General features: G+C 25.5%; 1 protein-coding gene across 2 annotated transcripts; it reads right to left on the reverse strand.

The window, feature by feature from the left end:
• Window positions 1-2463: 2463 nt before the first annotated feature.
• LOC145842054 (protein unc-119 homolog B-A-like) lies at window positions 2464-13080 on the reverse strand. Of its 2 annotated transcripts, none has more exons than XM_082949415.1 (5): window positions 12895-13080; window positions 11596-11706; window positions 10455-10563; window positions 6843-7015; window positions 2464-3128 (listed from the first exon to the last, which is right to left on the reverse strand). In XM_082949415.1, the coding sequence occupies exons 1-5, from the start codon at window positions 13073-13075 to the stop codon at window positions 3022-3024; spliced, it is 681 nt and encodes a 226-aa protein (XP_082805541.1). In that variant the 5' UTR covers window positions 13076-13080; the 3' UTR covers window positions 2464-3021. The 2 variants fall into 2 exon arrangements, with proteins under 2 accessions (XP_082805541.1, XP_082805542.1); XM_082949416.1 differs by having other exon boundaries at window positions 6839-7015.
• Window positions 13081-14929: the final 1849 nt, after the last annotated feature.

Raw genomic sequence — 14929 nt, forward strand, 5'->3', positions numbered from 1 at the left:
TACAATGTAGGCACTTGCAAAAAAGTTGTTACGAAATCCTCCTGAAAAATTACAAAAAAACTAACAACTTGAAGTTACATTAAGACTTATATGACCTAAGTAGGACTATGCAACTATTTTATAAAGGTATGCTATCTCATTAATTTTAACCAGAAGCCTACTAAAAATCTCAGCAATTGTATAATCAAGAGTATTTTGTTACAGTTCCTAAGGTTTTTTGTGAAATATTGTTCTCCCAAAGTGTTATGGTGGTAAATGAAATTCACATAAGAGTTTATGTTTAAATTAACTGTAATATGCCTTGACTTAAGCAGTCACAATAACTTTATTAAACTAATTTTCACTAAACTAGAGTTGCTGAGCAAAAGTTTGTCAAAAAACAAAACTAGTTGGCAATTATGTATACAAAAAATATTTAGATAACTAATATTTAGTATTTATTATCGTATAAAAATTACAAAAACAAGTCTTTACAACAACAATGATTAACTCTTTGAATTTTTACGTCTACAGTTGTTTTACTAATGATTAATGAACACAACACTTTTTTATTATTTTTAGCTTAGTTAAGCTGTTTCATCATTATATTTTTTCATTGTTTTTACAACTATTTTTATAACAAACTTCCTTGAAATCGTTTACAGTGTAGTAGTACAGCATAAGAAATCTAAGTTTTAAAAAAATTAGCTACGTTATAAAGATAAAAATGTATAACAAGTCTGTGTTGAGAATGTAAATTTTAAATTAATTTGATTTTACCGATTTAAAATTATGTTTAAATAAAAAATATTCGAAAATTAAAAGTCAAGGTTGTAAAAAAAACTGTAAAGTTATACACAACACATACATTTTTTGTAGAATTTTGTCTTACGAGTTCCAATAGTAAGCGATTCTAAAATTGGGAGGTCGTAGGTATTTCTTGCTGTAGATCAAAATTTTAATCTGCTACCTAAGTGATTCTGTGTACAGTTAGAACTTAAAGGTGTTTTTGGATGACTGGTTGTTTTCTTTTAAGTTTTTTCTCGCTATCAAAAGTGAACCTTTAGCTTTTTAGTTTCATGCGGTTCTCACCTGACACGAAAAAGTTGAGATTTATGACCTACGCAGTAATTTCCGTAACGAAACCTAAATAAGTTTACTTACTACCTTGCTTAGTTCGTGAAAAAAAGCGTAACGTTTTAAAACAATCTAAGTGTACTTTTTATACACAACACGTAACGCGATTAAAGCTTAACTTAATGGTTAGTGAAGCTTGCTTAACCAATACTATTGAGTTTTAACCCATGTGAGAAAGGCGGGGGTCAATGGGTGAAGAGTTCCGATTGAGAGTATTCATATTGATGTTTCTTGAAATACTTGTCTGCGTTATATATATATTTTTTAAACTTTAATGTTTTTTTTCTAAATACTATTCAATTCTTTTTTCAGTCAGAAATTATAATCTGCACGGCTGACTGTTTGGATAACATTTATAAAAATTTAATTATATTAACCAAAAAATTGCATTCTTCCATGTACAAATGTTTTTCATATATTAGCATTTCATATGCTTAATACTTTGCAAAGAAGTAAAAAATTTAATAATAAAAAACATTGTACAATAGGGTAATTATAAAAAATGCGAGCTTCGAGTCTTAAGTTATTTCATTATATGTGACAAGTATCACAAAAACAGCTGTGCAAAATTTTAGCTGGTTTAAAAAAAACTTCCATGGTAGCAGTTTTCGATTTTCTGAAAGTAACCCCAGAGTAAACTGTATGAGATTCAAAAAATGTGACCATTTTAGTTTTTAAACGTATGTTTTTAGCTGAACATTGTTTAATATGTTGCAATTATCATAAAAACAAATTATGCGAAAAACGATTAGAAGAAAGTTTCACGGAGGCTTTTTTTTTATTTTTTTTTGTATTTTTGTTAAAAATACTGTTTAAAGATATAAAAAATTAAAAAGTTGATGAACAAAAAAATTTGAAAGTATAAGTAACCAATAGAAAGTCTTGAGTTTTTTAGACATTAAACATCCTTTTTAAACTTTATCAGTTTAAATTAAGTTTAATATTGTTCATTTTAAAACAACTTAACGAAAAAAAGTTCAACTAATTATTAACACGCCTTCCTTTTACTGCTTTCCAAAACTGAACAAAAACATAACTTTTAATTTTAAACTATGAATTTATGCATGCGCTTTCTAGACTATAACTTCAGAAAGGATTTGCTCAAGGTTAGAAAGAAAGCAATCTGTTCTCTGTAACTTCCCTCTGTACTTAACCCATCAAAAATTTATGAACAAGCCTGTGATTTAAGCTGTGATGGATGGAAACTATCTCCTCGGAAGGCAACAATTATAAATATTTCAAAATAAAAGCAACATTTTAAGCCATCAATTTCGACTTGTAATAGAGTTTTGTTAGTTATCTTATAAACAAATAAACAGCAAACTGAAGTTGGAAACACTACTTTTTATTAAAAACACGCAAAAAAAAGTTGATAATAAACAAGTTGCAGTATAAGTTCATGCTACTATATAAACACGGCTTCTTTTGGTAAAAAAGTTACTGTAGCGCTAGCTGAAAGTTTGAAAAGTTGATTGATGAAAGTTAACATTAAGCAAACATGACTTATGAAAAATAAAGTACAAAACAAAGTTGTAAATATAAAAAGTAAAATGGTGAATGCAAATTTAAATCGGTGCAAGCTTAGAGAACTTAAGTGAATTTCTTTAAACTTTTATATGAAAGTTTTGGTCGACATAAACCGAGATTGCTAACTAGTTTTCACAGAAAAAATAAAAGTTTAAAAAACTCTTGAGCATATTCTGCTTGAAGACTGCAAGATTTTTTCAGTCGGTACAAAAACGTTTATGCAAATTTTTGGAATAAAAAAAAAATCGGGACTTGAAGAAACGTTTTGCAAAAAAACTTTTACTCAAAGCATGCTCAAAAATTTAATATTACTTTTCAAACTTCAAAGCGTTCGCGGGCTGCACAAAGTTTTCAAAACTGGTAAAATGAAATGTATTGTCAAGCAGTGTACGCGTACTCAGCCTTGTTGTGCATTATCAGCTCGTTGTTGACGAAGTAGAAGCTGTCGGACTTCGTTTCGTACGGGTTGTCCACCATTTCTTTTACTGTTGAAAAAATAATTTAATAACTAAACAATAGTAAATGAATTACAGCTGATTGGCCTATCTTATGTACTAAAGTGAAACAGTTTTTATAAAACGGAATGAAATTGTTTATAACAAGTTTGTTAGATTTTAAGATGAAAAAGTTTATTACAATAAAAAAATTTTTTAAATCAAATTTTACTTTACACTTAGTTATTAAACATATAAATATATTTTTCCAGTTAAATAGTATTGAATCAAGAACACTGTAAATAATTAAACAAAGATGAAAAATAATACTGTAACCATGTATTTAGTAATAAACCGTTTATTGTCAAATGTAAAATTGACATACTTAGTTTCCAATACTTGTAAAAGTTCCGATGTTTATTGAAATTAATAGCTAATTAATGACTTCATACTATGTATTCATTGGATTTATAAAAACAAAAAGCTTAAGTACTAAATAAGTAATCAAGTTCACATATTTACAGATGTAAAGGTAAACAAACGATTGGATGTTTACCTAAATTTGTATTACATTAAAAAAAAAAAAAATTTATTTAAAAAAAATAGTATTAGTTTTACCAGTATAATAATCAAAACAATATGAGAGGTATTAGTACTAACCCAGAAAAAATAAATAAATTATATTGTGACTATATATTTAAACTAAAAACTTTTTATAACTATTAAATACCCATGGTTTTTTATATTTAAAATAAAAATACTTTAGAGAATTATAACAACTAACTCTTTCTATAACATCTAGTCTTTAAAGATGTAAAAACATTTTTAAATAAAAAAAAACGACCAGTCAAAACAAGTTCGAAAAACCAAACATTGTTTCCAAGGAGCGGCTTCAAAAACAAACAAAAAGTTTAATTGTTTTGCAGCGTGGTCGAAAACCAACATTAGAACTCTTAATTTTCATAATTCAAGTTTAATTCGTCTGATAAACGCACAGACCACTGCGAAACAGCTAAACACTGAAATAATATAATTTAAACACGTCTGGGGCGAAACTTTAGGGCTCAAAATAGAAAATCTTACACGCACTTTATTATATAAAACCACTTGTTTATTTCAATGGATTGAATTCAAGCACCAGATGATGGCATTGTTTCAAAAGGAGAAAATTTCCAATAATGTTTAATAAACACTTGATCAAGATGATGAATTGAACTTTATGGCGTTTGATATCTAACCAACAGTTTATACTGGTATTCATACAAAGTGTGGTAATTTGGCAGTTGTTTAATGTAGAAGTATAAGTATTTCAATTTATTTCTTAGAATAAAACAACTTAAAAAAACTGTAATCACAAATTAATCATATTCGTATTTGCAATGTGATAAATTAAACCGTCACACTCATATTAGTAAGTTTTAAAATTGAGTTTAGTCTTTGTACTTTTTTAAATACATATAAATAACAAAATTTAACCTTTTTTTTACTCTAGATGTACTTTTTTTTTAACTCAAACATTATCTAGAAAGTTTATTGTAGTAGTACAGCTTTAATAAACTAAAATCAAATAGACAATATTTTAAACCTAATCCACAGTATCTAAACTAAAAAATTACATTTTATACAAATATAATAAATTGAGAAAACTGGTAAAAAAAAATTTTAATTTAATAAAATGAACATAAAGTTCTTTTTGTTTATATAAACATTAAAAAAGTACTCTTTATGATTTAAATTGTTTTTTTAGTTGAAATACAGTGCTTCCTTGCTTATTGGCCATGTTGGGCAAGCTCTTTTTTTGTAGGTAAGGCCGGATAGGAAAAAGAATTTTTTTTCAATAATCTACCTCATTAATATTCTGCAATGCATATAACGTACACTTAATTATCTGTTATTTAATTTATTTTAACTTTCTTCAACGCACCAAAGAATTAAAACAGACAAAAAATAAAGGAATCAATAATTTGTTAAGTTTTAAATTAATTTTAGCAAAACAAATTAAATCGCGAAAAAAAAACTAATATTGGAACTCTTTCTGAAAAAAGAAAGAATGGAGGTTTGTTTGACATAGCCTTCTTGTTTCTTAGCATAAAAAATACAGAATTGGATAAGTTGTGAAAAACTTTCTGGTGTGGTTTCATTCGGCCGGTTAAGTACTAATGATAAGGTATGTCCTTGCAACATTCTTAAATAATACTCGATTTCATCAAAATAAATAATTTGATATTCGGAGTAGCTCTCAGTTTAATATTCTAATATTTGCATAGGGTGAATATTATAAACTATAACATCAAGTTTAATTTCTTAAGGACTATCATGTTACTATAACCGCTTGAAATCAAGTTAGGCATGTATTTTAAGTAAAGCGTTGGTTTTAACTGAATTAAATAAATCTACTTCTCGGCTAAAACCGACCGGATAAGTGAGAACCGGATAAGTGAGGAAGCAGTGTACTTGAATATGTTTTTATTCCTTCACACCTATAAATTTTTAGTATTTGTTTCTTGTCACACAATTGCTACTGATTACGGTGGAAAAAGCTTGGTTTAGTAAATTGCTTTTTGAATTCCTGTGTATCCTGTGTTGAGTTCCTGAACATCCTGTGCACTGCACAGTGGTAAGTAATTATATTGCAGTGCAGATAATGTTGACCAGAAACAAAAAATAATTTATTTAGCATTTATACAACCCGCAACCTTTCGTATGTATTTTTACTAGTTTTACAAGAGTCTAGCTACAAAACGCATCAATGCACATATGTAAACCACAAAAAACAAAGTTTCAAATAAATTATTGAATGATAAAAAAATTTGCATTATGTTCAAAAATGCCGTAAATCTGGGGTAAGAAAAGAAATTCAAGCAATTTATTATTTCAGACAGTCGTATAATTTTTAATTCAATTCAGAAGCTCATTAGAGCTTAAAACAAGCTGTCCATTGAAATAATAAAAAAAAGTTAACAAAAGTATCAAAACTTTTTTCATTAGGTAATGTTTCATTTACAAAACTAACAAACTTAAGACAGCTTCAGAACAATTACAGTCAGATTGCCAAACAATAACGAGCAAAGACTATTTTAAGTAAAAAAAATGTACACTATGTAGAAGTCATGGTCAACTAAAAATATGGTGTAAGTATTCAAGGTATGGTAGTAAAACTAAAATCAAATCTGAACTGCAAGAGTTTTGAGATTTACACAGCACTATGCACAAAGTGTGATGGTAATTACGTAGGACAAACAAAATCAGTTTTAGTAACAGATGGACAACTCATAAAATTAGTTGGAATAAATTAAAATTTAATACAAAAGATATTTCAAACAAATCTGCCTTATACAGACATTAATATTATAACTAAAAAAATAGTCTAAACTCTAAAGAGTCTATAGAATCTTAACATAATGACGCACACAGAGTTGTTTTTTTAGAACAACAAAGTTTTCAAAATTAAGACTATTAAAAGAACATTCTTGGATGGATAAACTCAAATTAAATATTAACTTAGCAAAAGAACCATACAGTTAACGTATTTGATTGGGTGAAAATTGGTCTCGGGTTGAAACTGAGCCGTTCCCTTATCGAAGCAAAAAAATTCTGTGTTAAGGTAAGTAAAGAAAACAGAATACCCACTTGTTTTGTTGTCCATTTGTTATTTTTTGTTGATTAATAATTAATTAGAAATGACTGTTTTTTTATCACCTAATATATCCTTTAGCGAAAAGTCTATATTTAGGTTACACAAAACAACACATAAATTACACCTACTTGTTTTGTCGTCCAGGGTGGGAAACTCGTATATCTGCTCGCAGGTGTTGCGCGATTTGGGAATGCAGAATCCGAAGTTGAAGTCGAAGCTCTTCAGCAACCTGTCTTTGTAGTAGTGGCGCTCGATCATGCGGAACTCCTTCACCGCCTTCCCGCCAACTTCAAACTCAACTCTGTGTGTTATGGTAATATATAATAAACTAAATTAATCTAAATTAAATTTCCTGATTTTAAACAGTATGAATTATTTGTTTAATTTTTTCCATTTTGTTTTATCATTATGTGTTTTTCAGGTTAAGTGGCCAAGGTTCTGATGCCTTTCTTCGTAGTAGGATAGAAAACTTGTAATAATAAATGAACAATTAAGTTGAATGTTTAACTAAGTATTATTAACAACAAAGAAAAACAGAGCAAATACAGGAAGATTTACTAAAAGTAAAAAGTAGATTTACTACTAGTTTATTTTTCAACTGTATCATACTGTATTTAATGAAAATGTTATCTATACCTTAATATCCACTCTCTGAAAAGTAATGACTTTACCAACTGAGTTTAAATTGAAAATTAACCTAATTAATAATTTTCTTTCGGCATCAATAAATAAGGTCATTGATTAAATCATTTATAAAATAATGAAATACATATAATTTTTTAGTATAACATAAAGAGCCATTAACAGCTAAATAAAAAAATGTAAATACCAATAAACCAATCTTAAACTCAAATAATCAAATTAACTTAACATATCAAAAAGTGTCAAGTGAAAGTTATAAAATTTAAATACACCTCTTACTCGCTAATTTTTAAATAAATAATGTATAATTAAATATTTATGACAAAGCTAAACCGTCAATGCTACAAATAAGATAAAAACATTAGAAACTACTGTTTTAATATATTTGTTTATTTATCATAAAAATATAACTTATTGCATATAAAAATTTTTTATCAAAACATCAGTTATAGCTACTTAAATTTTATAAAAAATAAAAGGACTACTGTAGAAAAAATCTAAATAGAAAATTGCAATAGTATTTTAACTTGCTGATCTAAACACTTATTTTAAAAAGATAAGAAAATTTAATGTTTCAAAACCAAATCTAAAGCTTCAGATTTACAAAAAAAACTCAAATTGAAAAGTTAAATTATACAACAAGATAAACAAGATACACAATTCAGTAAACTATCTCAACGTGTGCAAGTAGTTATTAATTTAAAACAATTTAAATTTATAGTGTTGTTTTTAATTTAGTTAAACTATAAGCTATTTGTATATTATTAGGGAAACTTTTTTTTATGTAAGCATAAATGTTTTTTTTACTGTTTAATTATTTTAGTAATACTTTATAATTTTTATTGTCATTACATCAATGTATAGTTTTACTATAGGTTAAATATAATTTAAGTAAATTTAAATGGTTTTAAATGTTTTTGTCTTATATTACTCATTTGATTACTTTATGACAAATTTGTTACTAGATAAGTTTGTAAAATCTTATCTCTTGTTAGCTTTGTACTTTACTGATGAGAATAGCCTGAAATATACTTAGTTTACTGAATTGTGTGTTTTGTTTTCCTTATTATATATGTAATTGTCAGTAACGATTCAATATAAAATTAAATTAAACATATACATCCTTATGTACTTACTTGTCAACGTATTGTAAAAATCCTAATTTAAAACAGAAAAAAAATTAAATATTTTCAGCTAAAGATTGCACTTAAACCGCATACCTGGCAAGTTAACAAAAATATGACACAGCACTTGGTAAGAACAAAATATTGATTCAATGTAGGTAAAAGGTATCAGTTATTTTTATACTTTGATTGATTGACTTTTATAAATAAGCTGCTAGATTAAACTTTGACAAAAAAGTTTGATCTTAGTACAGTTTTCTTAAACAGGATCTTGTAGTTTTTTGTAACTTTGTCATTACAAAAATGGAATCCAACAAACTCACTTCAACTGTTATTTTTTGTCTAAGTCAAAATATAAGTGTAAAAATGTTGGGATTTGTTATTTGTATTTAAATTGAAATGCAGAATGTGTGTGGCGTACTCATTTTTTACAAAGCTAAATTAGTGCTTTTCTACTTTTTTCAAACAGTATAAAACTAAAAGAAAAATTTTCGGCCTAAAAAACCCTATACAAATTCAATTTACAGAAGTATAACAAAATAATTTATGCTTAAACAAAGTATAACATAAAATTGATTCTATAAAAATAAATTGCAATGATTTATTTTTTCAAAGTTTTCAGATATGTTTATATTCATTATAAGATTAAGATGTTGTGATACTAATATTAATGCTAACTTTTTTTGAAATTTATGTAAAAATTTTGTTTCACGTTTCTTCTTAGAAATGTTTTTTACCTTACTTTTTTGATTTATTTATATTTTCAGTTTTCAAGAATTATTCCTAAAATAGTTTAAAAGCTTTTACAATTCGGACATTTGAAAATCTTAAAAACAACAAACAGATTTTAAATCTGTAAAAAAGGTAGTTTATTAGTGTAGTAAATTTTTCAATTTCTTTTCTCAGGTATTAGTTTTTTACTAAATGTAAAAACTAAACTATATTGGTTGAAAACTAAAGAAGAAAAAAAAACTTAGTAACTTTTGTACCCTACTTTGCGCTTTGATTAAGGAACTGATTGAATTTATCAAATTTGATACCTTAATGTCAAAAGTTACATTTAATTGACACAGTAGACTCACAAGTACAATATAAATTATTAAGTTAGAGCTTTTTTTTTGAAAATTAGAGATCAAAATGCAAAGGTTCCAAAGCATTTATAGCTTCAAACCAAATTTAATAAAAACCTAAAACTGAACGTATTACAGTTAGTGGAAGGCAATTTAAAGAGATTTTACAAAAATTAAATATTATCATAAAGCAGTTAAAATTGTATAGTAATTAAAATAGATAAATTAAAAATAAGATCAAAAAAGATTAACCATATGACCCTAGTTAGCCAACTAAACCTAGAGCAAACTAATTAATAAACAACATCATTAAAACATTGAAAACAACATCATTAAAAATATTTTTATAAAAAGGAAAAAAAGTTTGTTAATAGTTATTTTACTTAATATTTGACCTATCTAACTTAGTTAAAACAGATTCATACAAATAAACCAGGTTTTTCCAAACTTTTTTTTTTAAATTGCCCCTTTGAAGAAATAAAAAAGACTATTGCCCCTTCCAACATGACTACCAAAACACTTAAGACCTTTTTTTTTGCTCTTCAACTGCAACTCAAGAATATCTAGTGTAAGTTTTAAAATTTTAAAATTGCACCCTTTTGCTCCTTTACTAATTATTGTCCCACAACTTAATAAATCGCCCCCAGGGAAACCCTGCAATAAACTAAAAATAAGTTAATTGGACAAGAGAAAGTAAAAAGTAATGCATACTATAAATAATAAATTTACTCAGCTTTCAAACTTGAATAAAAAATGATAGCAAAAAGTACTAACACCAAATATTTATAGGATACAGTTTTACAAGTTTTAACTATTGTTACTACTATACCAAACTAAATATAAACAAATAAGAAAACTAAAACATTTTTATATATTCCAATAAAACTATACTGCATTAACTAACGTGGCACCGACGTTCTTCATTTTGAGAAATTCAGGTTGGAAATTGTACCTGACAAATCGCTGAGTGTCGGGATCAATTGGTCCTTGCGAAAGTATTTCGGCCATTTCCTCTGTGTTAATACATTAGCATAAGAAAAATTATCAGACTCATTGCAAAATTTTTTCAGTAACCATTAGCTGACAATTAAAAGAAAGTTATTATTTCTTTTTACAAAGCAAGTACTTATGAAAAAATATTTCTGAAAATATTGTGACCAAAATTTTTTAAGCTTAAACATAAGATTAATACTTACAATTACTTAAAACTTTACTCGAATTACTTAGATATATTTTTAAACATATATACCTTTTATTATAATATCATTTAAATATCTTAACCGTCTATACAGTTAGCTTTGCTTAAAAAATCTTGTTTACTCAATTTTGTTAACTTCTTAGCCATACTGTATTTATTTCAAACACTAAATTTAAACTCATTTTGAAGTATAATTATAAAACTTTCAATATGTTGACATTATAATGTTAGCTCAGTTGTATACAGAAGTTGTTGATAAGTAAACACTGAAAATTTTTCTACTAAGCTTGGTTAAATGGAATAAAGCATTTGACTTAATCTTTTAAATAAAATAATTTTTATATTTTCAATTTTATATTCATCAAATTATTTAATTAAGGTATTCTAAAAATTAAGTAATACAAAATTAATACTTAACTAAAAAAAATTAAAACAATTTAGGTGCAATAAGTGTATAATTAATTTAGTTAGAACAAAACAAAGCTAAATCTTAACACATTTTAATTTTTACAAAAAAAAACTATGCTTAATATTATGCAGATCAGAATTACAATCAACTCAAAGACTTATATTTAAACGTAAACCATAATAATAAAGAGCAATTTAACAGTAACACTTAATATATATTACTCTATCTTTATTTTGATAACAAATAGCTACCAATAAAATTAAAGAAAAAAAAAGTTAACTACAAATCTTCTACAGAAAAAAATATAAATATTTATTGTTTAAATTTTACTAATTGGCGTTCTCTGTTTGTATATAATTAAAGTTATAAAACACATATACTGTATGTAATTGTGCTTAAAGCTTAAGTCAAATTCAAAAAGCATTGAATGTTTCCAACCTGGAGTAGGTTTGTTTATTTCAAACAAAGTGAAATCTGTTTCTATATTTCTTATTCTGAACCGAGTGAATTCAATCCCGTACGTGTTGTCCTCAACAGCGCATAAGTATTCTGTTTAATATAATTTATATCAGTGAAGTTTGTATTATATATAAATAAAATAAACACATGCAAAAAGACATTTAAATTAAAGTATAATCTGCACTTCATGTACAAAATTTTGAAAACACTTCAATAGCTCTTTCACAGTCATTTGTTAAAACTTTTTTGTCTTTAGCTTGTTTGTGAAAAAACTCAAAAGTTTTTACCCTAAAAAGTCATTTACTAAAAACTGAAACATTTTTTGCTAACTTTGCACCATTGTATTTATTTAATTTTAATCAACTACCAAGGAGGCTAGAAGGAACATTTTAGTTTGGTTGTTTTTATCTTTATTAGTAAATAAACTATTACAAAAACACATATAAATCAAAAAGTAGTTCACTAGTGTTTTGAACTTGATGTTTTATGCATTAACTAAACTAAATAAGATAAAAAAATTATTAAGTCACTAAAAGAGTAAATTTGTATTTGTTTCATATCTTTTGTATGTTACTCTACTTTTTTAGTAAGAAAGAATTTTTTACTAAATTAAAAAAAGAACATATCATAAATAAGTTTATATGTATAGGCATTTTTGTAGATATGAAATTGTACTATAACAAGGTACTCTTTTAGTCTAAAAATCTTCCCTGAGTAACCTTAAACTTCCCTGAGTTTTTTTTCCAGTCATTAAAAATTTTATTAGTTATTAAAAAATTACAATGTTAATTCTAAGAATATAGAAGAACTAGCCGCAAGGCTAAACTTTTTAAAATAAGCACTTGAAAATAGATAAAATTAACACTGTTTACCCAAAATATTGAAATTAAGTTAACTAAATCTCATTCTAGATCCAGAAAAAAATTTCTTTGAGACATTTTTAATAATCTTAAAACTTCCCTGAAATAAAAAAAAATAAAACTGCCTTGAGTTTCCTTGAGTTTAAGAAAAAAGTCAAAATTCCCTGATTTTCCCTGAGTGTGTGGCAACCCTGCTATAAAAACTATATTGTTAACAACAAAGGATAGATTATACAAAAAGCTGTTTTGCTTTTAAAATTTATATCTTCATTTACTATATATTTAAAATTACTACAACTAACATATTTTTAAAACAAATAGACAACAATAAAGGTAAAAAAATCTTTATTAATCCATATAGTTTTTAAGTTAAGTATTTTTCTTATTTTCTTATTTGTAAAGACTAAACAAAGCTTACTTGATGTAGCTTTTTTAAGATGAAGTACATCTTCAGGCAATATATTAGTCTTTTTGAATAAATCTTCTTCAGTGATTTCACTTTTTGATTTACCTTTAGCTCTACTTAAAAATGAACTGACTCCCTTGGACTTTTTGTTTGAGTTGTTGGCATTACTTGAACTTTTTCTTGTGCTAGCCATATGTAATATCTAAAAAAACTTCTAGTTTACTTAAAATATTAAATTTACACATTTAACTATTTTAAGTATTTTAAAAAAATATTAAATGTATAAATAAACTTTTCTTAATTATTACCAGGTTTCATTTATAAAAAAAATCTGACCTTTTCAAATACTAATAAAATATAAAATTTAATTATTTAGTATTATTTATATTATTTAGTATTATTATGTTTACAAAAACAAAATATGACCAGTTTAATGTAGGCTATAATGGGCAAAATCTGGAAAGTCTTGGCAAAAAAAAAAATGAAGTATAAAAATATGTCAACCAAAACTAAAATTAAGGGGGTGAATTAGATTAATGAAACTTTATATCAAAGTTGCAAAAGTATATTTTACACAAATTCTAGGAATATTTAATAAAAAATGCTTACTAACTTATTCAAATGCTGTTTTTATTTTAGAAAGTAAAAAACTGGTTTGTTTAAATTCTTCTAAATTAATAGGTAAAGAAGAAATATTTTTAAATTTCTGTTGGTAGTTAAATAAATGTTATTTTATATTTACTAAATATGATCCCGCTTATTGTTTATAATTTTGAAAATAAAAAAGTGCAAATTAAATATTTTATCTACAACCAAGTTTTGGTGGCAAAAAAATGTAACTTTTTCATTGAAATTAAATATTAAATTAATATTGAAAATTTAAATTCGTGATAAACTTTAGTAAACTACTTATAAAAAAAATAGATTTTTAGTAGTTGTTTTTGGTTACATAACAATTTAAATTTGGACAACTCGAATTTGGACAACTTAAATTCTTAAATAAATATTTAAAAGACTATATCTCAATAAGTGTTATAAATTTGAAAAAATAAAAAATACATATGTAAATCTTATTAGTATCTACAAGCCACTTTTTTATTTTTTGCTAAATCTTAAATATTTTTCAAGATTTTTAAAAATTACTTATAATAACTATATTTTTTATTTAATTCAAGCCATATCCCAAAAAATATTTAATGTTTTGCAAAAATAAAAAATTGGTTTGCAGATATTAATAAGATCTACATGTATATATTTTATATTTTACAAGTATACATTACTTTTTTAGTTGTGGCCTTTTCAATTTTTCTAAGAATTTGAATTGTCCAAATTTAAATAGTCCTGCAACTGTTTTTTTTATCCAAAAAAAAACTGCCATGACAAGTTTGTACAGCTTTTACACAACTGGTTATATCTCATAATTAGATTTTTTTGTTCTTTAAAAAATATCTTTTAGTAAACATTTAAATAATTCAAATAAAAGCCTGAATCAATGTTTAAAAAATAAATTTTGGACCTCTATTGTGACCTTAAGGAAAGGTGGGCACATTGGGTTTCCAACTGGAAGTAGTATAAAAAAAATCTTTTGAAAATTTTTGGCTTGAAAGCCAAGATTCTAGGGCATTAAGAGCTTCAAAAAAACTAAAATATCAATCTATAATTTAGGTGGTCAATGTTTTTAGTCAGCAGGCCACAAAACAATTTAATTCTTGGCATGGCCGTAATATTTCAAAATCATTTAAGTCACAAAAATTATTTAATTATCCATTTTAGTAGGGGTAGGGAGTACTTGGGTGATGTTTGCTAGACACATGAGGAGTCTTGATTTGGATGTGTTTTGGTCTAATTAAGAAGAATTAAAAAAAAATTTACAAAATTCTTAAAAAAAAAAACTGCACCCCAAAAAACTGATCTTGACCCCAAAAATCACATAATTTTTGATTTTTTGACTTAAATAGTAATATAGTCACTCATACATGTCCTAGACTTATATATTATAACTTAAATGAAAGCTAATAATTATAGGCATACCTTTAATGACATTTCA

This window comes from Thalia democratica, chromosome 8 (genome assembly GCF_965202585.1).
Source record: "Thalia democratica chromosome 8, ktThaDemo2.hap1.1, whole genome shotgun sequence".
NCBI lineage: Eukaryota > Metazoa > Chordata > Thaliacea > Salpida > Salpidae > Thalia > Thalia democratica.